General features: G+C 38.2%; 1 protein-coding gene across 1 annotated transcript in view; it reads left to right on the top strand.

Moving 5' to 3' along the window:
* Window positions 1-761: 761 nt before the first annotated feature.
* The window catches only part of PDE3B (phosphodiesterase 3B), a 94175-nt gene continuing 67075 nt past the window's right edge, over window positions 762-27861 (top strand). The window contains exon 1 of the mRNA XM_050897172.1: window positions 762-1796. Within this exon, the coding sequence (XP_050753129.1) occupies window positions 762-1796 (1035 nt within the window). The remainder of the gene's footprint in view (window positions 1797-27861) is intronic.

A 27861-nucleotide genomic window follows, 5' to 3' on the forward strand; every position in this document is an offset into this window, starting at 1 on the left:
CGCTGCCGCCCGGGCTCGGAGGGGCCCGGCCCGCTCCCCACACGCTCCCCCGCGGCGGCGGCTGACTGTCGCGCGGGCTATATATACATTTTCAAAAAGATCTCGTTCATACACACGGAAAGCGCCGTTCCCCGGGGCCCGGGCGCCGCGGGATTCCTCCGCTGGCTGCGGCGGGTGCCGCTGCGGGGGCGATCGGGACGCCCGGGCCGGAGCCCCGCCTGTCACCTCTGGGCAGGCAGCCGCCGGGCACGGGGCGGCGGGAAGGAACCGGCGGCTCGCGCCGGGCGTGGAGCGCGAGCGCGCCTCCCCCTCCGCCCCCGCTACCGTGCGGCCGTTAGCGCGTGGCAGTTAGCGCGCAACCGCTCCCGCGGCGCGTGCCGCCGCAGCGGCTTCCGCGCGCGCCGTGTGCAGCGGCGTGAGGCAAGGCGGGCGGGCCGCCGGCCGGGGGCTGTTCCTCGCCTCACTCCCACCCCCGCCGGGGCTTCGCCGGCAGCAGCGGCTGCCGGCGAGCGCTGGGAGGCGACAGCGAGTCCCTGCCGCTGGATCCGCTCGGGGAAAGCGAACGAGCGAGCGAGACTTTTACCTTTTCTCTCTTTTCCCGTCTTTACCCACCATGCTGCGGACGCCGCTGCCCGCGGAGGAGAGGCGCCAGGCTGAGCCACCGCTTTTCTCCTGAGGACATGAGGGAGGCGCGGCCGGGCCGGAGCTAGCGCGACCCGCGTCTCTCCCCCGTCCTCCCCCCTCGCGCGTCCCCGACCACCATGAGGGAAGAGAGAGAAGCCGCCGCCGCGGCCGCCTCCCACCACGGACCCAGCAAACTCCCGCTGCACTGCCAGCAGCCGCACGGCGGCGGGGCGGCTGCCCCCCTGGCGCTCCCCGGCGGCAGCGGCAGCAGCCCGGAGAGCCTGCGGAACGGCTACGTGAAGAGCTGCGCGACCCCCCTGAGGCAGGACCCCCCGAAGAGCTTCCTCTCTCTGCTGCTGTTCCCTACCGCCGCCGCCTCCTCCTCCTCCCGGGCTCTGCTCAGCCTGGGCGCCCTGGCCGCCGTTGTCCTCTTACTCCTGGCCTTTCACGGCCGGGGCAGCGCCGAGGACCAGCAGGACGGGAGCAGCTGGCGGAGCCCCCGGCCGCTGCACGCCTTGCTGTGCCTGTCCCGCTGCCTCAGCCCCCTCTTCAGCATCGCCTGTGCCTTCTTCTTCCTCACCTGCTACCTGGCCGGCGGCAGGCGCGGGGAGCGCGGCGGCGGCACGACCCGCTGGTGGCTGCTGGCGCTTCCCGTCTGCTGCTACTCGGGGGACTTCGTGGCGCTGCAGTGGCTGCTGCCCGCGGAGGGGCACGAAGAGGAGCCACAGCCTTCCGCCGAGCCTCAGATGGTCCTAGGCAGGCTCCTAACAGTGCTGGGCTCGGTGGCAGCGTTGACCCTGCTGCAGAACTCCCTGAAGTTGCGCCGGAGCCTCCTCGTCTTGGTCTTCTCCAGCCTGGTGTGGCTGGTGTCGCTCACCAGCCTTCATTCGCTTCCCTCAGCCCTCAGACCGCTGCTGGCCGGCTCGGTCGGAGTGGCAGGCTGCCTCCTGGCACTCTGTGGCGGGGAGCACGGCATCTTCTCGGCTCAGAGCCGAGGAGCGCACCACCAGCATCATCACCACCCACGGCTCCCCAGCGTGGAGGAAAAAGTGCCTGTGATCAGACCCAGGAGGAGATCTAGCTGCGTATCCTTAGGGGAAACTTCGGCCAGCTACTATGGCAGCTGTAAAATGTTTAGGAGACCCTCGTTGCCTTGCATTTCCAGAGAGCAGGTAGGTTTCTCTGAAACTGGCGGGAGAAACTTTCTGGGGAATGAGCGCCACTCGCTTTTCCTAACTGCTGTAGATGTCTGTGCGGGATGTCTTCCAACTGTCAAACTCCTATTAGAGGGATGGAGAAAAATGTTAGTCCCATAGCAAGTTTCTCAGCTCGGTTCTGCAGACTCGATATAATCCTTTATGTCTGTATAGAAGCTAAATGATCATAATGTATTTGCTATAGGACAGAAGGCTCGCTCGCTTTTCGTAGGATCTTAAATATTAAAAAGTAGTTCTTATTGATTAAAACAAAACCCCAAACCAAACATCTTCAGCTGCCAGCTACCTTGTTATTTTGATTGTTTCTTTTCCAAAGCCCACCACCTCCTCCGCTTCTGGCAGACTTTACGAGAGAAAGAAACCACAGATTTCTAGCTGCTCGGCACTTCTGGTTCTTCGCGCTTTCTATCGACAAAATGATTGCCAAGTGCTAAAGAAATATCAGGTTTTGAGGGATATTATTTATCAACTGTTGGCGTTGAATGGCAGCTGTCCTTCTGCCTTGCAGATTACTGTTTCTTCTTTCTCTCTCTCCCTCTCATCCTCGCTCCACATAAGTTAACATTAGGTTTGGGTTGATGGGATTTAAGAAACTTCTTTTTACTGAAGAGAGAGCTGTTCAGTAGAGTCTGGAGGGATGCCCGAAACGCTCAGTTTTCTTGAATGGAACTCTGTTGGTTTCTACCTCCCGGAAAACTTTTCAATGAGTCTTGTTTTTTGTAGCGCAAAGCCCCGTGTGGGGGAGGAGTTTGTTTTTTATTTGGGAACTTGCACGTGAACTGCAGGAACATCGAGTTGTGTTGCCGGTGGAACTGGCCCGAGGCTGCTGCAAGTGGATTATCAGCCCGTTATAGGAGGGAGAATAAGGGGAGTATATTTAATAAACGTGCAACTGAACAGTTTCTGGGAAGTGATTGTTGCTGCAGAAACCCCCATCTACTACTGTTGTGGCTGAAATTCATGGATGCTAAATGAAATTTTCTAATTTTGCTTTGATATGTATTCCGTAATGCACTTCTTGTGATTGACTATGAAACAGGTCTGAGGAAATACGAGGTGAATCTGAAATGGTGGAGTAGTTTTCGAGCATTTCTTTCCCTGCATTTGCACAATAGAATAATGCAGCGGTAATTGTTTTTGCATAAAAGGTTAAAATGCAAGTATACTGTAACAGGCTTCAGAATTAACTCATTCAATAATTTTCAAATTATCTAATGCATACTATGAAAGAAACATTAAAATATTGTACTAGCAGTTAAGATATGTAGGGAATATTGTATAATAATTTACTTTCTCTGTTCCTTTCTGGATAGTAAATGCTCTCTTTTTCTGTCACATTTGTCTGCAGTACAAAAACCTCAGAAAATGTGGTTTCACTAACCTTTCTAGATGATAGAAGGTATTTGTTCTTATGCAAGTTACTAAATGCTTCCTTTGATATTCGGCTCACTTCCTAAAGGCATGCGTGTATTTCAAGTTAAGGCATTTATTATTCTTTAAGTAACATCATAAATGTCAACCATAACTAAATACGTAGAATTTATTGGCAGTACTTAAATCATACGTGTTCATAATAAAATGTAACTGTTTGGTAGACTTCCAGAATTTGATATCTTTGTTATCACTAGAAGTGAACAGAAACAACAAAGAGATCTGAAGTTCTTTATTTTCCTAATAGTCTATTATGCTTTACAATAAATATTTGTGCTTTATTAAGCACAGTTTAAATGGGATTCATAGATATATGTTCTGTGCAGTATTTTATATGTGATTTTATAAGGATAACACAGGTTAAATCCTCTGATCTCCTGTCTGACTTGGAGGGAGATCAGACATTGCAGAGCCGATAAAACATCAATTGTTTGGGCGTGGGGGGGAGGGGGGGAAGTAAGCCCATAATGTGTGACTTTATTTGAATAAACACTACAAGGTTTTTATATTGCTTCCTTGAAACAGAAGGAATCTATGCACTTAATACTTTTCAGAGAGCATTTATTATGTGAATTTTCTTTAAGGACTGATTGCATGTTTTGCAGATCTTCATAAAATACTACAATGATTATTTTCCAATATTAATATTTTAAGAGTGAGTTTAATGAGCATTGTTAGAAAGATCAATGGAGTACAAGGAATGTGCTGCAGGTCCACCATGACAGGAATACTCTGATGAATGAGAGCTAAGTTGCTATTGTGATTCCATTAGATGTATTTTGTATGATTGTTATGAACCTCTTGTATTTAGAGGTTTGCATGAACCTTTGCAAGCAGAGGCACATAAGAACAACATAAGAACAACACATAAGAACAGGCAGATGTATCGAATCATAGAATACCAGGTTGGAAGGGACCTCAAGGATCGTGTGGTCCAACCTTTCTTGGCAAAAGCACGGTCTAGACACCCTATCCAGCTGAATCTTAAAAGTGTCCAATGTTGGGGAATCCACCACTTCCCTGGGGAGATTATTCCAATGGCTGATTGTCCTCTTTGTGAAAAGTTTTCCTCTTGTGTAGTTTTTAGTTACTCTTTGAGGAAAATAAGAAATGCTAGTATTAACCTTAAGTTTTCAGTTACTTGTTGATTTGAAATTATGCCTGACTCTCTGTCTAGTTAAATACATGAGAAAATAATTATATTGAGTTGACTGTTTTTTTAATTAATGAGCTCAAGCCAACAATTCTAAGAGGTCTGTGTGCATGGAGAGTGTGTGTGGGGGGGAACAGTTATGTACAACCAGTAGTGTGTGCACACTGGAACTGGATGGAGCTATCACTGTTTTCTGGGATAGAAGTGGAAAGAGGCCCTCTGAGCATGGTCCTGTAAATGCTTTCTAATTTGAGCAATCCTTATGACAAATATTTAGATTATTGCTTTCTGTACTTGAACAGGTATGGCAACTATATTGCTGCAAGGTTGATAAAATTAGATTACCTCTATTCTTACCTTTTATATGAGTATCCATGCTTACTTTAGCCACCAAAGTCTAGAAATTCATGTTGTGTGTGGCTTTTCTGCAGTACATATGGCTAGCAATGTAGTTTGAGGTGGGAGGAAAGAGTCTTGAACAGATTATGTCTTTAAATTTTTATGTGAGTATACTGAAATGCCATTATCAGAATATATAAATACACATAGAAGGAAGCAATATGACTAAAATTAAGGCTAAAAATTATGCAAATGCAATGTCTTTTCTGAACTCTACTGTATTAACACTTCTGCTCACAGAAATTCATATGATTTTAGCAGTAAACAGGCTTTTTGTATTCTTACTCCAGTATTCATCTTGGACCTAGAGAGGAATTGCTTATTAGCAGTATGACTGCAGTATTGATTGGTATTACAAATGTTGTGTAGATGATGTTTTGATTGCATGTATGAATTGGATGCTAATCTGTTAGCTGTGCGTACCGCTACTGGTATCAAAGGGTTTATCTTCATTGGATGTTGCATATTTAGCACTTAATTTTTTTTTTTTCCCCCACATGAAAGCCAAATCAGAATTGGGAATCTAAAAGGTGCTTGTCAGTATTGCAGATCTTGTAAACACTTTATGTCCTGAAAAATATTGTAATAAAACATTTTTTTTCTTTAACAGGATGGTGAACATGTATATGAGAGCAAATAACTATGTGTAGGAACTCATACATAGGAACTCAGAATCCAGAAAGAATATGTGATTTCTAAAATTCATATTTTTACTGTAGTAAAAATAAGAGTAAAGAATAGGCCTTCCTAATTAAATATACAGGATATGTGTTCAAAACAGGCTGCAAACAGAGCTGATACTTTGCCTAGTTACCTGACTAGGTTCAAACACGTGGGAAGGCTGGGATATGTCATGAATAAAGACTGCTTTCGTATTACACTCTGTTAATTACAGGAAGAAATGTCTTGTGGTTAGGTTGTTGAATTGACTGCCACCTCTCCCCAGTTTATGTTCCAAGCTATCTCGTACCTTTGATGCATTACCTTAGGAGGATCAGGACTCGATTTCAAGAGTCTAAAATATTTATGTAACTTGAAATTAATGCAGTTCCTTATTTGCTTAGACAATTTATATCTGTGTCTGTTACCTATTTGTGAAACAAATTATACTTTGTCCTTAAGTACTTGGGGTACAAACTTTCTAGTGCAGAAGCTGTCTGTTAATATGTATTTTACAGTGTCTTAAAATTGTTAAATTCAGATACTGTTTGCAGCCTAGAAACATGTAAGCCTTTACCTGTTGATTGCATCCAATAACATAAAATGTAACTCCTCTTGCTATGTATTTGACAAACTAGCTCTTTGAAATTTTAAGCTTTCCCCTAATGATTACAATGACTGTTACCACAAGTGTGCCTGCATGTCAAGATTTGTTTCTGTTGTTAGCAGAATCTTCGTATCGCTTGGGTTTTTATTGTTTGTCTTATGGGGAAAATCAAGGTAGAAGTGTGGGTGTGTTGAACTGTGAATGTAACCAATTTCAATGGGATGCGAGTGAGTATGGGGAATACACAAAGAGAAGGATTACATGGTGAAATCAACAGTCTTGGAAAACTGTTTTTGCAACCGTATTTCGGATGAGTAGGATTATATTGTTTCTGTCTGGTTCTCTCTGACCTTGACAAAATGTTTTGTGCTAGATGAAATGTGAAATGAGAAGACTCTTGCTAAGAGTTGCATAGTTTTTTCTTTTTTTTCTTTTTTTTTCCTTTTTTTTTATCCTGAAATTATATTCTTGAAGTATTATACCGCAAAGAAAGAATGATTTGAACATGGTCTGCCCATAGAGACCTGTAGAGAGATCAGAGTTTAAGATGGTATCCTCTGGCAAAGTGACCACCAGGGCCATACAGTGGTTCACAGAGGATAACAAGGAATGCTATTAGGGAGACTGAGTGCAGTTAAGAACTCTGTTAGTTAAGTTTACCTTAAGCTGTTTTTTTAGATATCCAAGACTTGGTGGCAGTTCATGTTCTGGACAGGAAAAGTATGCTAAAAGCAAGGAAACATGTCTATAAGTTGTCAGTGCAGCAAAGGGGGTTGACTGTTTCTGCAGGTGTGGTTTCCTGGAAGGAAAATGTAAAAGGAGAAAGGAAGGAGATCAAAGACAACTGCTGTGGAAATGCTGGAGAAATTTGGAGGAAGGTGAGGGTGGTGTACTACAGGAGCAACCAGAGCGCCAGTAGGAAAGAAATGGAGGAAGCTGGGAGAGAAGGTTCCAAGAACTGCGTGATTGACTGTGTCAAAGAAAACTAACAGGATAAATTGGATAAAGTACTAATTTTCAGCTTTGACTAGGAAGACATTTTAAACTCATGAAAGAAAATTGTAGAGATGAGGAACAAAAGGTTCCCAGGAGAGTCTCTAGAATGGCAAAGAGGACAGCCTCCACACTGCGGTTTGTGAACAGTATATTCTGTGAGGGCTTGGATTCGTCAGGGCAGACTGTGCAATATATGAGTGAATGTTAGTGAACCATAAAAAAGATCAATAAGGATCCAGTGGAAGTAAAAGAGTACTAGAGCCTTCCAAACAGACAGGAACCATGGATGCTAGTAAATTAGAGTTCACAGGGTAACAAGTGGACTGACAGATGATGGTATTTGGGAAGGGGAAGTGTGACAGAAACAGATAGGAGAGATCTGTCCTTAAGGAAGACCAGTTAAGTGAATGGCCTTATTGGTGAGTGTAACAATATGAAGTGTTCTAGGAACTAGAGACAGCATAACAACGAATGACTGCTGAAATAAAATTATAGTTTCCGGAGCAGTTTTATATTTGAAAATGGATCATACAGCTTTGGGAAAGGGTGTGATTCATATAAATACAGGCAGCTGCTGACCAGGAGTAAGTTTTGATGTGTTGGGCCGTCCCTACTTTTTCATAGCTTTTATGTGTAGCACGTTCCTTTGAAACAAGTGCAAATTTACTGGGAGAGGGACAGAATAGGGCATGGATATCTAAGTAATTTTTTAATATCCCTCTATTTGTTTGATAGTTCAATATTTATGAAAATCAGTGCTGCTATGCAGAACATTCATGACTACCAGTGCTAACCTCACTTTGTACAGGAGGTGTGGAAAAAGCTGACATATTTCCAATTAAATGACTGATTGAATGGTAATCCTGACAAGTTTTGTTACCCAGTACTGAGTTGCCAACTTTAATGTTTCTTTATGCAAGTCCAAATACCTTCACTAAGCTAAAGGCATATTTGCAGCAAATGTTCCATTTGTTGTTCATTTGATAAACGGAAGTTTGTTTTATGGAATGTTAAAATGATCTTTTTCCTATACAACTTACTATTTTTAAACTATTCAAGATACCATAGAAAATGTACCATGTGAAGCTGTATTTGGGTGCTTTGGATTTGTTTTTGAGAGATCTTCCCTCTTTTATGAGGAACATTCTAGACTTTTTGGTATGAAGTAGCAATATAGGTATGTTGTTTTAGCTATATCCATGCTGGTAATAGTAATTGAGAAATATACATGGGGTTTAGTTTGAGGTGAGTACTTTCAGTATGCCCAAAACAGCCAGTGCTGCTCCCCTGCCCCAGAGGAACTGTACCACTGTTAGGTGGTGATACAGCAAGTCTGTGTCACACCTGCCTTTTTATATCTATTGTCAGTACAGTTTTATCAGCAAAGTTCGTAATATAGAATAAACTCTTCTGAAAGTGTGTGCAACTTAAGTTTTGCAGAGGGAAATTTTATCAGTTTTATTGAAATAACAACTTAACTATGACTACCTGCATAGACACTATGGTATTAGAGTGTCTCTTTTAACCTTCATTATTGGTCATGTTACATTTTCTTTTTTATTAGATTAAACCCTTTTAACAGGAGCTAAACTAAAGGCTAAAAAAGGCATTCTTATACTAGGCTCACTGTCCGCATTTTTAGCACGATTTTTGCTCCAATGTGACCTAAAATTAAAGGCCTGTATTTACATTTAGGGTCTTTTTATTTTTTTTAGAGTCAGTTTAATACTACAGGTTCAATCATAATGTATTTTCTGTGGGTTGGTGTGGTTCGTTTTTGGTTTGTTTTTTTTTTTCCCTCTCTCTCTTAAGCATTGTTGTGTGACACCTGTTTGCTACTTCAGGAATATTATTTTGTTCCTTCTGTCTAGCAGAGTCTCTTAAAGGAATTCTAAATTTCTGGGTACTCTTAAGTTACTAATATAGGATAAGAAGTACAGGTTTTTTTAAGAACAGGTATCGGTGAGTTTTTCTCGTACTTTTGGCTCTCCAGAACAGTTTCTATCCTTTCATACAAATTGCTGATACACCTACCGTTTTTCAACATTTGATGACTGATAAACACTAATCCTCAGATACCTCACTATCTTCTGTGTGAGAGATGTATGGTGGCCAAGGAACCTTACAGTGTGTATGCTTTACAGAAGTGGATGGCCTCTTAGCTGGGCTTGTAACTTTGGAAGTGAACTGACTTTTTGTGAGCTTTCTCTGAGGCAGGGATTGATCTCTATTTATTAACTGCTAATGATGTCCTATAAAATTCAGTGTCATGCATGTAGTTTAATGATGCTAACTTTAAAAAGAAAGGAATGTTTTTGAGAGAAGTCTTAAGTGATTATTGTCTTGATTAATGTCCACACTAGCCTTCATTTCATTTGGTTTGCCACCTAGACAGTGTAATGTGTAAATGCACTCACAGGCTCTTTGATACCCACTCTTGCAATTCCATAGTATGCTACGCATTCTCACTCCCTTAGAATTATCCTCATTACAAAGTATGAAATTAAATTTCAGTTCATTTAAACTGCATTTTTGTAGATACAAGCAGTTATGGTCTTATGTGTGGGTAGTAGCAGAGGGAAATTTGTGTTGAAACCTGAAGGTGTGATTAGCAGACTGAAAAAGTTTAGATCCTGCTGTGCCTGTGAAATGCCATCTGCTCTGGCACTGCCCTGAAGGAATTGGCTCAGACTGGAAGAAGTAAAGGCATACTAGCACACTTTTCCTCTTGACTAGCCGGATCTGCAAGAAGCAGGCTTTATTTTGCTCAGGGAAAGACGAATGTTGATCTGAGTTATACTGTTTCCATTGAGATTGTCCATACAAAAGTGCACAGAAACACAGATGTACCTACTGGGTATTGCTGCTTATAGACTGCGGTAAATAAACACAAACATTAATGATGACAGGAACTTGGTTCTTCCTAACATGTTAGTATAGGATAGAGCAGTATATTTCATATCTTAAGTAGAAAACACAAACAAGCTTGTGTTGTCCACCCTGTATGTGTCCTCTTTCTGTCCTTGTTTCAACTAACTGCATTTTTGGGGCAGCATAGTATCCATTTGGAGATCACTGAAGCACGCTTACAAAGCAAATTTCAAATGAAACTTGCAATGAGAGAATTTCAATTGATTATGCACACAGATGTTTAACTAGGCATCTTCTAGTCGTCTTTTTTTTTTAACTAGTAAAAAGCTGAGGAAAGTTACTTACGATCTTTCCAAAGATTAAAGAAATGTAGTATGTCTATCTGAAGTCAAAATGAGTGATTACAATGACGTAAATAACAGCTTTGTGTTGTTATGACAAAGCACAGTTGAAAGTATGTTGATTACAAGTGTCTGTTAACTTGTTTTTATGTAGTTATGGAAAAGCATTAATTAGAATCTGTATCAGAGTTTCTTGCTACTTTTTATTTACTATAGCAGAATGTTTCCATGCCATGGTAATATTGAAAATCTAATTTTTCCTTCTTTTTGGAGTTTGTGGTTGAACACACTTGATTAAGAAAGAAGAGTTTGGAACAGCTTTAGTGCTAATGACCAGTCTTTTTTGTCATTGCTTTTAATTAATTTATTTTTCATAAATGGCAGCCTGTTTGTTAGATACCAAAGAATTTTTAAAGAAGCTTGAAAATAATAGGTTTGCAAGTGATTTTCTATGATGTCAAGATAAAAATAAGAAAACAGGAGTAGATGAGCAGAGGCAGATGCTGGCTATTGCTTAAGGGTGACCTATGTTTTCAAACCCTCTGAGACAATGACAGTCATATCGGAGACATCTAGAGAATGTTCTGAGGAAGAAAATAGTACTGCAGTCTGTGTGAAGGATAACAATTTTTTATGAAGAGTAAAAATCAAAACTAGTTAAAAGACTCTAAGCTTCAAACCATCTTGTTAAAACCAAGTAAAACTCTGTGCTTACACGTGAAATTTGCGTAACCCATTATTAAGATCATTAAGGATAAAATTTCAGGAGGAATTAATTTAGAAACTGATGTTGTATCTGTAAATATGAAATTGATATCTTGTTCAGGAAAGTATCTTACAACTTTAGAAAAGATTCAAACTATGTTTCATATAATAAAGAGATGCTGTTTTGGGATTAGCTGCAAAAGTCAATACAGGTTTAATAATGGACCTACAAAGGCATATAGTTAGTCTTATGTTATATTTCTTGTATGAGACTAGTTGTTGTTAAAATCTCATTGCTAAAGATTTGTAAGCCTTCTATACTTGCCTTAACACTTATTCTAGTAGGAAGCTCCCTAGAGTCAGCAGAGCACTTAAGCTTTCAAGTGGAAAGGAACATGTGTTTTACAGTGTTTAAGGATTGAGATTATAGTCCTTACTTGTTTAAAAATTCACAGAGTTTAATGTAATTTATAACTTTAGCTCTCTAGTAGCAAGTGTTAACAATCTCAAATGAATACATTCTTAAAGCTATATTCCTTTCACCTGTCTGGTGATAGACAGGATTGGTGTGCCTTTAGAAGGCGCATCTTTATTTTTAATTACTTGTGCCTTGAAAGTACAAGAAAAATAATTTCCCAGGAGATTAATGTTCAATAGTAAATTGCTTACTTGCTTGTCTTGTCTTTTTTGAAATGTCACTTTTCTTTCTCTTTCCCTGTCCTTATCTGTTCTTAATTTTACAATAATTTTAACACCTCTTCCTACCAGTGTGTTCTTTCTCTTTCTACATGTTACAACATCAGTAATTTCGTCCAAAATTACAAGTATTTTTCAGCAAAGACATAAAAATGTTCTGACTGAAAACATTTTACTTTTTTAGAAACCTAGCAATCAAATTATTGTTTTAAAAAATATGTAGAACATTTGGTAACATATAATTTATAAATTAGAAGAATTAAATATTTCTTTGCATTTATAGCATAAAAATGTTTCTAGAATCTCTTACTTCAGTACCATGTAAATGTCCATTATTGAAAAATGATACATAAGTAGACTGCATTTGAAAAGGTGTGTACATTTATTTTTGACTTACTCATACAGACCTTATCCTTTAGTTGATACTATACAATATTGTAAAGTTCTTTGTTTTTTCATTTTATTCTTTTAGTTCTGCAAGTTAGATGCAACGTGCTTACTCACCTGCTTCATTCTCTGTAAGATAACTGCAAATTTGAGCTCTTAATATGTAGGCTTTTGTAGTTAGGAACTTATTCTTTGCTGCCCAAAGATAATCTGTATGTTTTCGGTAGTTTCAAAGCTGAAAACAATCCTCTGTTTGTTTATTTCCTGGATAGAGGGGACAAAGGTTTTCTAGGTTGGTTTGGGGTTTTTTTGTTTGTTTGTGAAGACTAAACCTTTAGCCATCTTGTTTATGTTTTGCCTAACTCTTTCCTATTGTAAAAAAGGGAGGAAGGAGAAATAGGAGTAGTATTCGCTCAAGTGCTGCAGTTGTAGCAAGAGTAGGTGGCTGACTAATGATAATAGAGAATGAACTGTGCCTCAAAAAATAAATACTGAACATCTTACTCCCTTCACTTCTCCTCCATTCAAAATAGAGGGAAAGAATTAGAGGATTTGTATTTGTCAACGTACCGTCCTGCAATGTTTGAGAGCTATAAGAAGCCTTTGCTTGATCTTTATAATACTGATGTTCATATACGAATTTAATTGAAGTATTTCATTCTAATTACAGCTTGGGTTGTAACAGGGTCAGTAGGAGCAGAGGAATCTTTTATGTCCTAAAGTCTTGAGCTTTATTTGCCTCCACAAGGCAAGCAAATTTAACTGGACTTTTGCAGAACTTTTTTTTTAAGGAAATTTTGAACTTTATTTCCTATTTCTGAGTAATACTTTGGCTCAGCATGTCTGTTAGATTTCTAGCTGTGTCCCAGGTCTGTCTTTTTCTTCCCATCAGCTCTGCTTCACTTTTTGGGATGTTCTGCAGTGGTACCCCTGCAGATTTCAGGAAGAGGGGCAAGCCAAGAAAAGCCAGAGTCAAAAAGAACAGTGAGTTCCCTGCATCTGTCTTGTTATAAGCATCATTTGGGAGGTTATCTAGCTTGGTGGACAGAGCTGTATTTTTCTTCTTGTGTCCCAGTCACAGTATAGCAGGAGACAGAGCTGGAGAAAAACTGCATATCGTGACGGTGGATTCCGTAGTTGGTGGATTGTTATAAGGCAGATGACAATTCAGAGTATTGCAAAAGTACTAAATCATTAGTATTTAGATAGACTTCCAAGCCTTATAGAGGCTAACCTTCTATGCAAAATGGTCTTGTTATATATCAGTTACATAACTGAAATGGTTACGTCATTTGGTGCCTGTGTTCATATTTAGATAGAAGTATTTTTTAGTGCCCTCTGACAGGACTTGTATGTGGATGTTCCTCCACTTGATTCTAATCCAGGCATCTAAAAACTCATTTTATCAAAGATGTCCTCAGCAACTATTTTATGTTTTAGTTTTGGAGAACCTGTCTGAACCTGGAATCCCATAACCTAAAGCCGTTATGTGGCTCATGATTTTTCTCAGGGCTCCTTGATCCATTGTTGAATAGAGTTGGAGTGGGAATCTTTTATATCCCAGCATAACCCTGCAACAATAGTCTCGCTAGTCTGTGCTGGTTTGCTTCCCTCCCCTACAGGGGTATTTGGGTTCTTCAGCATGCCTTGTGTCATCACAGGTTTTCTGCCTGTCATTGCCTTTTCATCCCTGAAGCTTCCTGATCTCTTTCGGGAATTTCCGTAATCACATACCAGACTACTTCCTTTATTTTTTTCTGAGCTGGCTTTCCATTCAATCGAGGAAAATTGTCTATTGGTGAAGAAAACATTTCTTTTTTTCTTCTGCCTTCCTACCTACTATGTGGGTACTGCAACATCAGAATGAAGAGGAATGCAGGTGTATGGGAAGAAGCTAAGAAGTGATGCAGAGGAAAACTATACTAATAGCATAGAAAAGCCTGCTGATGGAAACATCTGCATTTAGAGAAAAACATCACTAGATGCTAACAAGTAGTTAATTGCTGACTAAGCCAGAGCATTGATCATACATGTAAACATGGTAGCCCTTTTTAGTTTCCTATTTTCTACATAAGTGTAGTTGCCAGCGCATACCTGCATACTGTTGTTCGGAGTTCTATTTCAGGCCGCTCATTTGTCTGTATCCCTGGGATTTTTGGCCTAAAGCTTCGTAATTTTTTTTTTGAATATGGATAAGTTATGATACTAGATTTGAACAAGAAGGCTTCTGAAGAAACTGGAGAATCCACGATGTATTTGAAAGAATGAGGCTTCCAGCTACTGGAAAATCAGGACTGTTTTAGATCTCCTTTTAGAGCAGTTCTGACTTGATACGAACCTGGCCTCCTGAGTGAATAAGCTTTTGTGAAAGAAATAGTGAAAAGTCCCTAATGTCGCCTCCTCCCTGCACCTTCACGTTTTCGATACCTAGTTCTCTTTAGTGGTCAGGAAGCTGCTGTGACAGGTTGTTCTGGCTGGCTGTCATCTGTCTATTTCAGAATGCTTTAGGGGATTTCCCACTTAAAATTGCACTGGGTACATCAGTTAGTGAAGGTGGGAGACTTTTTTTCAGCAGTAAATTTCATGTGCATTTTTCCTTGGTGAAGCATTGCCCAGAATTTTTAACCAAAAAATATTACTTTTATCTTGCCTTTTTGCTTTCTTTGTGCCCCACAACTATTCCATAGTACAGAAAAACAGTTATGTTTTACACCGGATAAGCACCGATATCAGCACATAAAAGCTCTGTGCTCGAAATAGTTTGTTTCATGTTTATTCATGTCCTGAAATGACCAAATTCAGATTCACATTTAAAAATAAACTGTAAAATTATCTAATTTTTTTTTGTGCAATATATTGTCAGAAAGGCCAGCATTTGCATTTTTTTATTAACGTGTTTGATTTTTTTTTTTAATTTGCTCTAGAATCTGCAGTTTCCCTGCAAGGCAGCTCACTGATGAGATCCATACTTTACGGTTTTTTTAGATCAAAATGTGATTTTTGTTTTCCTTGGTGTATACAGTAACTGTTTTGTGATACATTTTAAAAACATGCTTCCTCCTTATATATGAATACACATCTATTTGAAGTGAATGAGAAGTATGATAGGTCTTCTTGATGTTTATATCTAATTTACTTTGGGTATCGTATAAAATCAGGAAAATTCTGGAACTAGAAAGTTAAAATCAGAGATACAGATGATTCAACGCTTTATGTAAAATCTTCAGGTGACTAATTTTTTTTAAACTTAATTTGTGGCAGAAACTTTCAGTAGTGCAAACGCAAATTAAAAGATATCTGTTATGTATTTTTTTTTCAGATGATGTTTTCTTTCTTATGTTTTCCTTCTCAATTAAAAAGAAAATGCACTGTAGACAGCTCCTGCAAAAGTGTGAGAAAATTAAAAATGCATGCACAAAACCGCTGTAAAAGTTAATTTATAGATAGGACAAGTTAACTGTAAAGATGTTAGTCAAGGGTTAAGCTCAGTGTGTTTCGCTGGCTGCTGAGTGAAACAGGATGCAGTGACTATATTGTCAGACTGCTGGTGTGAGTGCAAACAGATGAGGAAATGCTGGATCAGGCACTTCAGCAACTTGGGCTGTTACCTAGGAAACTGCTTGCGTCATACTTGCCAGCAATTAGCTTACAGTTCTTTTATTTTTGATAGTGTTGCAAGCTGAACTCGACTGTTACAAAGGAAAAGACTGGCTTCATCTCAAACTGTTCGGTTGTGACTGCGGCTATGGTGCTCATGAGAATTTGCGAAGTGCTACTTTGCATAAATTGAAAAATTATTTAAACTCTCCAGCCTACTTCTCCAAAGAACGTTGTAGTTGTGCCTGATTCTGAAAGATGTACAATCAAATTTTTGTGATCTGTATGAAAATGATCTTCCCTAGTTACCAAAATTAAGTACTATGCAAATTTTACCGGTGTTTCGGATATGACCACCTTTTCTAGCAATTATACTGCAGTATTCTTGTGTGTTACATATTAAAACATAGTTTTCAAAATTAATGTTACCTGAGGTCTAACTTCTAAAGCAAGGAATTCTTTTTCTAAATACTTTTTTCCTGCATTGATTAAAATTCAGTAACTTCCAGTGGTTACCTAGCCACTAATATAAACCAGTTAGTGTTGAAAGCAGTGTGTGTTTTATCTCAGAAAATCATCAAGTCTTCTGCATTTCACTTAAAAACTGTAAAAAAATTCACAATAACTGATTTAATATTGATGTACGTTGTTAGTATGGGTATTGCCTTATGGCTAGCTATGGCTAGTTATTTTTTTAGGGAAAAATCATGCAGTGACCAACAGGTTAAACCAAGAGTGTTTGTGTTTTTACTTTTTTTGTTTGTTTGTTTTGTTACATAGGCAAACACATGAATAAACTTAGATTTTAACAAACTAGTATTATAGTACATAGTTAAAGGCTAAACTTGTTAAAATGTCAAGGTTAATAGAGAATACACTTCTGTTCCTCTGTTTGTGTGAAACTTAAAAAGTTAATGTATTTTAAATGTTGGAATACTAGGATTTTCAAATTATTTTGGAAGAATTCTTCCATATAAAACCCCCACATTTTCTTCCTTGTTAAAAGAATAACTTTGACAGATCATCAGTTAGAGCTGTGTTAGTATCTGAAGCTCTTGAGGAAAAAAAACCCAAACAACCCAATCACCAAACCTCCTCAACCCCCACCAAAACCACCCCAAACAAAAAAACAACTCCAAACCCAACTCCCTCCCTCGCCCTGCCCCCGAACCCTTGAATACAAAGCTTAGAAAGATTGAGTATCTCTTGTTTCTGCACATTTATGATAGGTTAACTTGGCTGTAGGAGTCTGGAAGCCCATATTTTTAGGACATTTTTCACGCTGTAGGCCAGTGTCACCTACGGTTAGCTGGTCACTGGGGTTGCATTCCAAATGGTGATCACCGTCTACCTGGCCTGGGATCTTCGTATGGGATTCTCTTCAATTTTATTTCATTTAAAAAAAAAAAAAAAAAAAAAAAAAAGATTTTGTGTGTGGGTGGAGGTGGCTAAAGTACTAGGATGCCATTCTAAAGGAAGAGCAACTGTTTTTGCTGCTAGTTCAAAATTGCTTGACTGACTTGTCCAACCTCACTAACACGTCATTGCATGTGGCCTCTGCTTGGTATGTGCTTTATTTGGTGTGTATTCATATTATCTCAATTGCAAGTTATGAAGTTTTACCACTGAAGTCAATGAGTATTGGGATTTAAATCTGTATGATTAATAAACAGCTAATGTAGATGTTAACAAAGCAAGATCTGGAAATCTCAATTTTGAATTGTGAATTTTGTCCTTAATCTTCTTTATCCCTTCAATTCCAGACAGTAAAATGGAGGTTATGGTGTCATCAGGTCACTGTTGGGTTCCATCAGTGTATGTCCAGTAACACTGCCATTTATTTAGGGCAATGCCTGCAAGTTATGCAATACATCATCCATATTGAATATTTTGTTTTATCCTCATTTAGTATTTTAGCCCTATAAGCCTTGTCAGTCTTCCTTCAATGAAGGAGATGGGAGTTACATGATCACATACTTCTTTTTCTGTATAACTTTTAATATTATTTAATTATCTGAATTTAAGCTTCATTCTGGCACTTCTTAGCTATTTTCAAAGTGCTTTTATGAGCTGACAACATTCAGTTGTTGTTTTCTGAATGTGGTATTCTCAGCCAGACTGTTTGGTGTACATGCATGTTTCAAAAGATAAGTCTGTAATAACAGATGGAACGGCAGCGTAGTAGGACACTACTTGGCTATTTAATCTTTCAAGCATTACAGTAAGGGACTGCAATTTTTTTCAGCAAAGTCTGTGAAGTTTTGTATGATTCCTGGGGAAACATTTGGTTTATATCTGTCGTTGTCTCCTGACTTCCTAAGTCAGCCCGTCTAATACTGTATGTTCTGTAGCTTTTAGAACCTGTCAGATAGGTGGGTGCTATGAAAGAGAAAAGGGATTAAGGTCTCTTCCATCTTCTTCTGATTGTGATTTTTACACAGCAAAACAAATCAGTAAAATGTTCTTTGCAACTCTTATGCTATGAAGTATTTTGTAGAAAATTCCACTGAAAACATAAAGAAAGTGACTGTCAGTCCATCGTTTCTTTATGTATGTAGCTAAAATGGCCAGCAGTCAGATCACCTTGCGTGGATGGTTTTGTACATCAGGAATATTTTCATGCTTTTCTGAGCAACAAAAAGGGTTTTTTCTTTGTTTTGTTTTCTCATCATATGGTTATGTTCCTAAATGATCATTAGAATCACCTAAGATGGGCAGGCTTTTAAAAAATATTATTATTATTCCCATTGTCTAATTTGAATAACTTTCTTCCAGGTCTTTTTATTTTCAAACCATCTTTGCCAGTCATGATTTTTTGTTTCCATGTAATCGTTAAGATCAATAGAGGAAATGATGTAGACTTACTTCTGTCACCAGCCCCTTTCTCCTGATGTTAAAATCTCCCTCTTTCCTCTGAATAGGAAGTTTCTCTACAGCTCCACCCTAGGGCATCACAACTTCAGCCTGCAGTAAACCTGTTATTGGGCTTCTTTGTTTTGGATTTTCAGAGGATAAAAGCTAGGGGGAATTACAGAGAGGCATGCCTTAGCCATCTCTAAATTTTTCTGGCATGTCACAAGTTTTCCTTTACTATTTTGTGATTTTCACTGTTTATTTATTGACTGTGTCCAAGTAAGTAACTTGTTTCCAGTTTCTTCAGTGTCAGGCTTTCTCTCAGTGTGTTTGGTATCCACATAGAATTTGAGTCCTTAATTAATCAATAGAATATAACCGTTCCCTAAAATCTTGTGGAATGGAGAGCTCATTTCTCCTTTTCATTGCCTTAGATTACAGTTGCAGGTGATTTTTCTCAGTTTTCATATCCCACTACAGTTTTCTTCTGGGATAGTACTTTTATAAACATTTCTGACTTAAAATGTTGTCACCTGTGTACTGTAGCTATTTAGAGGAAATATTTTTGCTAAGATGCACCTTGGAGACTTCAAAGGCTTTTAAAGTCAAGTGATATCAGTAACTTTTCTATACCTCCCTCCTTTTTTTTCTCTTTTTTTTTTCCTTTTTTAAAATTTTGGAATGCTGAACTCTTGTATTTGTCTCTGATCTCTTCTCCCCGCCCCCCCCCCCCCCCCCCCCCGCCTTCCTCATTGTTCCTTCACATTTTTGGTGGCTTTTGGTTTGGGAATGCTTTTTTTGCCTCTTTTTTTGCTGATAATACTAGCAGCAGAACTAACTAAAAAGCGTGGTGCAACAGCAGCTCTTGTTGGCTGGGAGGTACGATTGCAGCGCAAGTCTTGATTAAAATTTTGAGTTCTGAGGTCAGAGCATGATAATTTTCTGATGCTAGGGACTATGTCCAAATTAGATTAATTTCTATGTAGTCACAAAAAAGGAATTTTGTTTCTTTTGACCTTTGGACATAACCTTTCTAATCTGAACACCTCTACTCAAATGTTCCAATTCCCTGAATGCTTTGTGGCGCTTCCACTGAAAGGAGTGGTCCTTCCCAGCACTGTCTGCTGGTTCCTGCCCTGGCACCATCCCCCTTTGTGCTGACACAAGCATTCATGAGACTACACAGTGAACTAAATTGGGGAACTAATCCATGTTAAAAGTAATCAGTTCTTTTTGTAGTTCCTTGCCACGTGTCTGCATGAATGCTTTTGCTGCATAAGGGAGGGAGTGACACAGGGATGGGAATGAGCAGCTGAGGGAGGGCAGGACTGCTCTTTTATTGTGGCAATGCCAAGTTGTGCTGGTTTAAGAGAACTAATGGCACTGCAGTGTAAAGAATGGATGTGTTAGAACTTCCCAATAAATCAGTTAAAATAGCATCCCCTCACACCCAAAAGCCTCTATATTTTCCTATGTCTTGAGCGAACTGTTTATTCTGCATTTGTCTACTTGAAGTAAAAGGAACAGAATGCTTCAACTTTGGATAGCTGAAATATGGCGAACAGGTACTTAGAATGCAAGATATTAAGCAATTGCAGTCAGGTGTGGTACCATGCTTGCAACATATAACGTTATACACAAAGTTTTCACAAAGACCTTGAAGGGAAAGGTGCAATTTAGGTACCTAAGTTAGACTTGTACAGTAAATGGGGCAGAGGGTTCTTTTGAAAAACAACTTAAGATTGTGTGGTAACAGACAGAATCATACCGCATTCGTATGTGAGAACAGAATGAACTGGTAAAGGACACATGTGAATCAGATTCTTCCTAATACCTGAGTATTTGGCAGTCATTTAAAACAGTGCTTTAATATTGTTGTGTTTATGTGAAAATTCTTCATTATTTTCAGAGTGAAGTAAAATGAAAACTTTATAAAACTGTAACAACACTTTTGTGAGTCACCTTATGAGTCTTGGACTCTCATCAATTCATCATGCTTCCATCTACAGGACTAAATATGTAATATGGTAGTGGAGAAAAGCTGTTACCTTAGAATGTAGAAGCGGAAGTCATCTGATGCTGAGTCAGGAAGTATGTCTGTCCATCTTTGATGCTTCTAGGTATTTTGATGATTTTTCTGCCCACTTTTGTAGGTATCTGAAGTTTCCAATAAAATAAGCTGCTACAGTAAGGAAGCTTCAATCCAGCTCTTTGCAGTAACCTTCCTTGGCTCTTAATTTTCACGTTGCCAAAAATTCACATACATGACAGCAAGAAAAAGGAAAATGTGATCAAAATGACAGTTTCTTATTAATAGTTCAAGCCCAGACTGAACTTCATGGGACAAAGAGGTCCCATGACTTTGTTCCTGCCAGCTTCAGGGTTCTACCAGGTTTACAATTTTGTATAATATGGCATTGTGCAATCCAATCATGTATCACTTATTCCTTTCATAATAACTCTTAGTCTGTGGCGTGTTCATTTTGTAGAGGTGTTTGCTTTATGTTCTGTCCATCATCCCAGTAGAATCATCAGTGTAAAAGGCATTGGCCACAATGATCATTTTTTGCAGAAGGGGTTGGGAGTGGAGAAATGGAAGCAGGCGCACCATATGTCTCATTTCAGCTTTTGAATAAATTAATCTGTTGAGGAATACGCGCAAATGACTTTAGGTATCTGTTTCTGTTGTGAACGTTTTGAGTTTTCTTCTACGGTATGCTGGAGGTTTGTGATCAAAGACAAAATCTTGTGAAAACACCTGCAGTCCTGCTGCTTTGAGTTGTTAGCTCTACCCCTTTATGAAATCTGAAATATTAGATCTTGCATTGTGCAACTAATAATGCTTTCCTAATACAAGAACAGTTTCTCATCACCTAATTTTTTTTTTTTTTAAATAACGTTCAGGAAGATAAATCAGAAATTTACACTTGATTAAGTTCACTTTTTTTAAACCAAAACGTTAACGAAAATGTTGATCATATAGATGCTTGGCAAAGATTAAACTCAAACCCAGAAGTGAGAGGGAAGTGAAAGGAATGATAAACTGGAGAGAAAACTTCAATCACATAAAGAAGAAACAGGACTATAGAAGCATAAAGTTTGTAAGTAAAGCCTGATGTCAAGCTGAATTCTCTTGATAATTTTTTTGATCTTCCATACCAATTATTCCTAGCCAGAAGATGGAGTCAGAACACTTTTTTTAAAATTTTGTCAAAATAAGAATTTAGCAATTCTTAGGGCTTTATCTGTTTGCTAGTGATTGTACAAGATAATCTGTCTAAACAATGCTGTGTGAAGTATGAAGGAAGTGTGCAGGGTCCTCTGTCACTGGAATTCCCAGAATATGGTCTGTAAGATCTTTAATGAATGGCTAGTTGGCAGAAATATACTGAAGACCTAAAACAGTACAAAGACTTTTCAACTGAAAACATTATTAGAAATATATTGTAAGAAATAGTTGAGGGGAATTAGTCATTGATGGAGACACTTTGGCAAGCACTTTTGAAGAGTGTAAGAGTGGCCCTTAGCAGTCATCCACTATAATGACTGCAAAGTGGTATAATGACCCTACAACATCTCAAGAAAAGGGGGTACAGTGACTACTGTTTGTGATGACTTTGAAACAGCTATATCTAATGCTGCTAATGGTACAGCTGAGACAATTTACAGCACACTGTGAAACCTACTCAGGAAACTGGGTGAACATGGGTGAATATTTTGTTGAATTCCATTCTGCCATTAATCTTTTTGATGAATTGACCATTTGGAAAAGTAGCCCACAAGGCTTAAATATTTTGCCAAAACTCCTTGTTGTGGCTGATGAACTGTCAAAAGTTGAATGTTCTGTGAAATTTAGCCAATGTTTTCTGTAAATGGTCAACGCTGACAGGGATATAAACCAAGGCCAGACTAGGCAATTCTAATCTGATTTCCCTGCCTTATTTTCTATGCCACACTATCTGGGGGCCTCCAGTCAAAAACTTATCTTTCTTATATGTTTAAAGGCTTTGTTCTCAATGCAAATGTACTCTGTGTTGATTTAATTAATTAATTAGCTTGGTTACAGTCCTGTATGGGTTGAGGAAAATTAAAGATTACCCTTTTATCTATTGGTCAGAAACATGCATCAAACAGAAGCGATTTCAGAATCTCTTAAGTGTTTGATCGTATTGGTATTTAATATAGCTTGATCCACAACATGATTACAGATTTTCTTGCTATGTTAAAATGCTAAAAAAGCTGTAATATATTTGTATTTATTAGATTTAATTATATAAAATAGAGCTTTAGTCTCTCTTTTCTTGGAAGCCTTCTTATATATCCTTCTTATAAAGCAAAGGATTCTGATTTTGCCAAAATGCTTAAAGATAATACTTTTGGAAGATAATATTTTGTCAGAAAATTTCAACAAAGTATTCAAGATGTTTCAAATTTTCAATATGAAAACTAGGAATATTAAGATTATCAAGAATACTGTTTAGTGAGCTGATGTGGATTTTTTTTGTTGTTGTTCATTGTGTAACTTCTTGTAAGTGCTTTGTGTAGCTTTATTGATTTTATTTGATTGAAGAATTGCTGCATTCTGCTGTGCTGGTTACTTAGTAATGATTGTTAGAACATTTACTTCAAAGTTAAAAAAAAAAAAAAGAAAAAAAAGGCAAATCCACATACCCCAAAATTCTAAAACTTTATAAAAAGAAAAAAAGTAGAATGCCTAATATTCACAAAACATATGTTTTTCCCACCCCATTTTCAGATCTGTGTATTTAATGACTGACTTGTTATAATGCGTCTAAATATTGTAAAATGCCTTGAATGTTCACACTGAAATCTCATACCTTCAAAGCAGCTACACAACTTCTTTTATATTAGCAAAATTATCGTCAATGTCAAAAATATAATCAAAAAACTTTGAAATTAAATTACAGCTTTTGCATTTTGACATTTAAAACACGTTGCTTAGTATTCTAACTAGTTTGATAAGCTATATGAACTGTACAGTATGCTTTTGTTGAAGCAGTTATAGTCATTTTTAGAAACCATTTATACACACTGAGAAACTGCTTTTTCTAGTTTGCAAAGTAGTAGCTCATTTTCTGTGTCCCGAGGCAATTAATTAAAACTGTTTAAGTGTGATAGTGAGAGTTAACATTGTTTAAACATAATAGTGTGAGTCAGTCTTCTGGTGTTTGTAATAACAAGTTTCCACATCACTTTTTTTTTTTTCAAGCACCAATATGAATTTTTTTTCATTGAAGAGTAAGTCAATTGAACTGTTCCATTCTGCAAATGAATCAGCATTTCTTTTATAAGTAGCTTTTTCTAGTCTTAACCAAGTCATTTTTGTGAACTCCAAGTTGAGTTTCCTCTAAACATCTTTCATCGTTAAAGCTTTAGTCCTGAACTTGCACTACTTCTTGAAATCATAGTCCTTACAAGAAGCTAAAGCATCTTTTGGCTATGTAAATGGATCCCTAAAGTTTACGTTACAAGATAAAAAGTGTTTAAGACATAATTTCCTGTCTTCTATTTTATCTTCATGTTAAATACTAATAAAAGACACTGTCCCATGCTGTCAAATGTCTGGACTTGGTGATGAATTTTTGTTCCCTTACCACAGATGTTTGTTTTCCAGGTCATCTCTAAAGTGGCTATTCTGACCTTCTTTTTAGGTGTACTTCTATAGGTTAATTTATTGGCAATATAACCCTGTATTTAATTAGGACCTTAAGATTTTGTAAATGTATACAAATTTGTGTATGTGCACGTACATGTGTGCACACATCATAGACAGTTTAATTCAAGTACCTTTTTGTCATGCGATCATCCATCCCTAGTATCTTTGAATTCATTGGCTTAGTTCAGTTAAATTTGACAGAGGATAATCATCATGAATAATAAATTTCCTGTAAATTTCATGAAAATCAGTAGCCAGCAAGAGGAGAGAGCCCCTGTTAAGAAAAAGACTGAAGAAGCCACAAAAGACAGATGGAATGAGTACTCTAAATACAGGAAAATGGGACATTTAGAGCTTGCAACTCCAAGTTGCCAGATAATCTAGTCATAAGACAGAAGTTCCAAGGATTTCATCATTTGTGCTCCTCACAGAGCTACTTACCCCTTTTTCTGAAAAAGTGTGTTTACTTTTCTGATATTCCTTGTTGAGATGTTTTATTCAAGTTTTGGGAAGATGATCTTCTACGTAGTGAAACATGACAGTGTATTTCCTGTCGTGTTATAGGACTTAATTTACTGTTCTTCAGTCTTTACCAGTTACAGAAACAAGCTGTCTAGCGATGACAGCTCCAAGATAAATGAAATGCTGTCTTATTTAATGGCTGATTTATTTATGCTCTGAGCCTATCTCACAGTAGACTATAACTTTTTTTGTTTGTAACAGACTGCTAGATGGGAATGGCAGTGGCCAGTCTTTGAAGGAGGCACTCAAACAGGTTTTGACTTAGCATGAGGCATGCTTCACTGCCGTTGCTGGGATGTGAAAGCAAGTTGTCTCACTGGTATTTTATTACGTGTTGTACCTATTCAGAAGTAGAAGAATAGGTCACAGTCTATTCTTGTGGAGCCCTGAATAGTAAAATGGACAGCAGACAAAAGGATGTAGCAAAGAAGCTTGCTTTTCAGGGAAAAGATGAATTTTCATAGAATTTTTCTCAGAATGACCAGAAAACCTGAAGTTTTATTAACATTGATTCCCACTCATTTTCCTCACAGTCTTTTCTGATGCTCCAAGTTATTTTTTTCCCCTCTAAGAAAAGTAAAGTGTGTGTCAGTGAAGTATGTTTCTCATTGTATCTCCAAGTTCACGTTTTCTTTGCAGATAAGAAGATTTGTATGTTTATCACTTATTATATTGTTTGTGTTGTCTATTTCAGCAGTGAGGTGATTTTTTTTTTTTTTTAATTAACTAGCTAACATTTATGAAGGAGAGGGTGAAGAAGGAAAAAAGACACTTAAAACTTGGCCGTTTCTAAGACCAGTTATTAGAACAACAAGATTGATGTCCCAGTAAGTCTTACCTCTTTATGGGATACAAAGCTGGCATTGTAGGAGCATAATTCTACCTAGAATTCTGCAAGTGTGTGCTTAGTGCATTGGTTGCATTTTTTATAACAACTGGACATTTGCTTCTGGGTCTTTGCTTCCTATCACAAGTTATATTTAAAAGATTATCCAGGTGGCTTCTAAATGTCTCTGTGTGGGAGGTTTACCAGCAGTGATCCTTGGACAACAGTCTCCTGCTGGTGCTGTCCATTGAAGCATGGTTGAACTGTGTTCTAGCCTCTCAAAAATTCTCAAAGTATAGCAGTTTGAACAGCTAGTTGTTCCCTTTGGCACCTTGATTGTTTCCAGATACAGCAGCAGAAAAATGATGCTTTGTTTCCCAAGGGTATTAGAAAGCTGGCAACTCAGTTCTCAGCTGTCATGGTGGGAGGTGTGATGGGAAGTAAATACAGAATCCTGGAAAAGTTGACTTAGAGTCCATGTACATGAATATAAATCAGAAAGCAAGCTGAAGCAATTTCTGAACTGTAACAGAAACAACAAGGAAGGCTTTGCTGAGTTTAGTAGAGCCAATTTTTTCTTCAGATCTCTCTGCTTGACTTCCAGATAAACTACTTAGACCTTTGGCTGGTGTTGGAATGTTTCAGTTTGGGATCAAATAGCTATTCTTGGCCCAAATTACTTCTGGACATTGTCCAGAGACAATATTCTTTAGGGGTGCATTGAAATCACAGAAACAGCTTTCTCCCACTCCCGGTAGCAGACCAAAAAAATACTATGAGATAAATGAAACCACACATTATCTGCTTCAGAACAAATTGATGTTACTTGCTCTTTTTCCTTGTCTTGATTTTAGAGAATTTGGGGATGAATTGTGTAAAACTGTTTGCATGTCAGGAAGTAAATATTTAAAAAAAGGAGATTATCCCTGTTTACTGTCTTTTATATAGTTTTTCCACTTTGCATATGGATGGTGGGTTTCTTTTGGTGGAGTGAAGGGGCAATGTTCCTGATTTGGATCACTTCCATTTGATATAGCATATATTCCAGCTAGCCTTCCCAAATTTATAGTAATTCCTATGTTAGCTTAAAGGAAGAGGCAGACTGTGTTCTCTTTCCATGCAGTTTTTGATTGGAGATGTGTACAGCAAAAAACTGTGATAAATGCACACACAGCTTCTCGTGTCTGAGTAACTAATTATAGTTCAGGGGTTGAGAGTAATTGTTGAACATGAGGTTTCATATTGGAAATATGTCAAAAGAATATGAAAATAAGCATTCTGTTTTTTGTAATATTGACTCATATTATTCAATTTTCTTCTCTGCAATGTCCTTTTTTTGGCCATTTTAGTTTTATCTTCTTCCTTCATGTTTTCTCAGAGCCAGCAAGAGGGCTGTGAGCACAAGGTACAGACTCTCTCCGTTATGATGTCTAACAGTACAGTGCATTCCTATTAGGCCCAGCTCTGATGAGAAAACTGCTTAATTTCCATAGCCTGAAGCTGGAGAATGCCTACTAGAGGTGTAATACATAAATCTAGCACTTAACTTTAAATAACATTTTTTGAACTTGGGCAAACTATGCAAATTTTTCTTCTTCAATAGATTTCCAAAAGTGTAACAAGTGGTTAGAAACTTTATAATATGTTGTTATAGAACGGAAAGTATCAGGCTACTCAAAATTTAGGTTTTATTTATAAATTGCTCTGGACCAATAAATAAACCTGTACATACAGTTTTCACACACATTCTTTCTAAATTAAAATTCTGTAACTGTAAAATTAAATTTATTTGGGAAGCTGTCACAAACAGCTTTGCACCTGTGTAGTTTTATGTTGTTTATTTTCAAGGGTCTTCAGAATAATTTTTGTATTGAGTTATTTAAAGTAGAGCACTTCTAAGTTCCTTAAATGCTAGACTTTCTAAACATTTGACTATTTAGAAAATACTGATGGGATGATTATTTCTACTGGTGCAGGTTATTTTGTGAGATCTTTTGTTTTCCTGCTGTGGGAACAACAGGGCTTTGTCCCTGTAAACAGTTACACAATGAAGTTGTTACTGGATTTGAATTTTGGTGTACAGATTAAACAGAAGTGAAAGAAGCTCAAAGCTTGCATTCCAAAACTGATGACTTCTTTTTTTTTTTTTTTTTTTTTTTTTTGGGGGGGGTGGGAGTGGAAATTATACCATTTAAAATATGGAAAAATAAAGCTATTGCTCTTGGTATTCACTGCAAGATATTTAAGCAGATTAACGTTCTTTGAAAATCCCATGAAGTTTTAGAAAAGATCTTTTGTA

Source organism: Gymnogyps californianus, chromosome 5 (assembly GCF_018139145.2).
Source record: "Gymnogyps californianus isolate 813 chromosome 5, ASM1813914v2, whole genome shotgun sequence".
Taxonomy (NCBI): domain Eukaryota; kingdom Metazoa; phylum Chordata; class Aves; order Accipitriformes; family Cathartidae; genus Gymnogyps; species Gymnogyps californianus.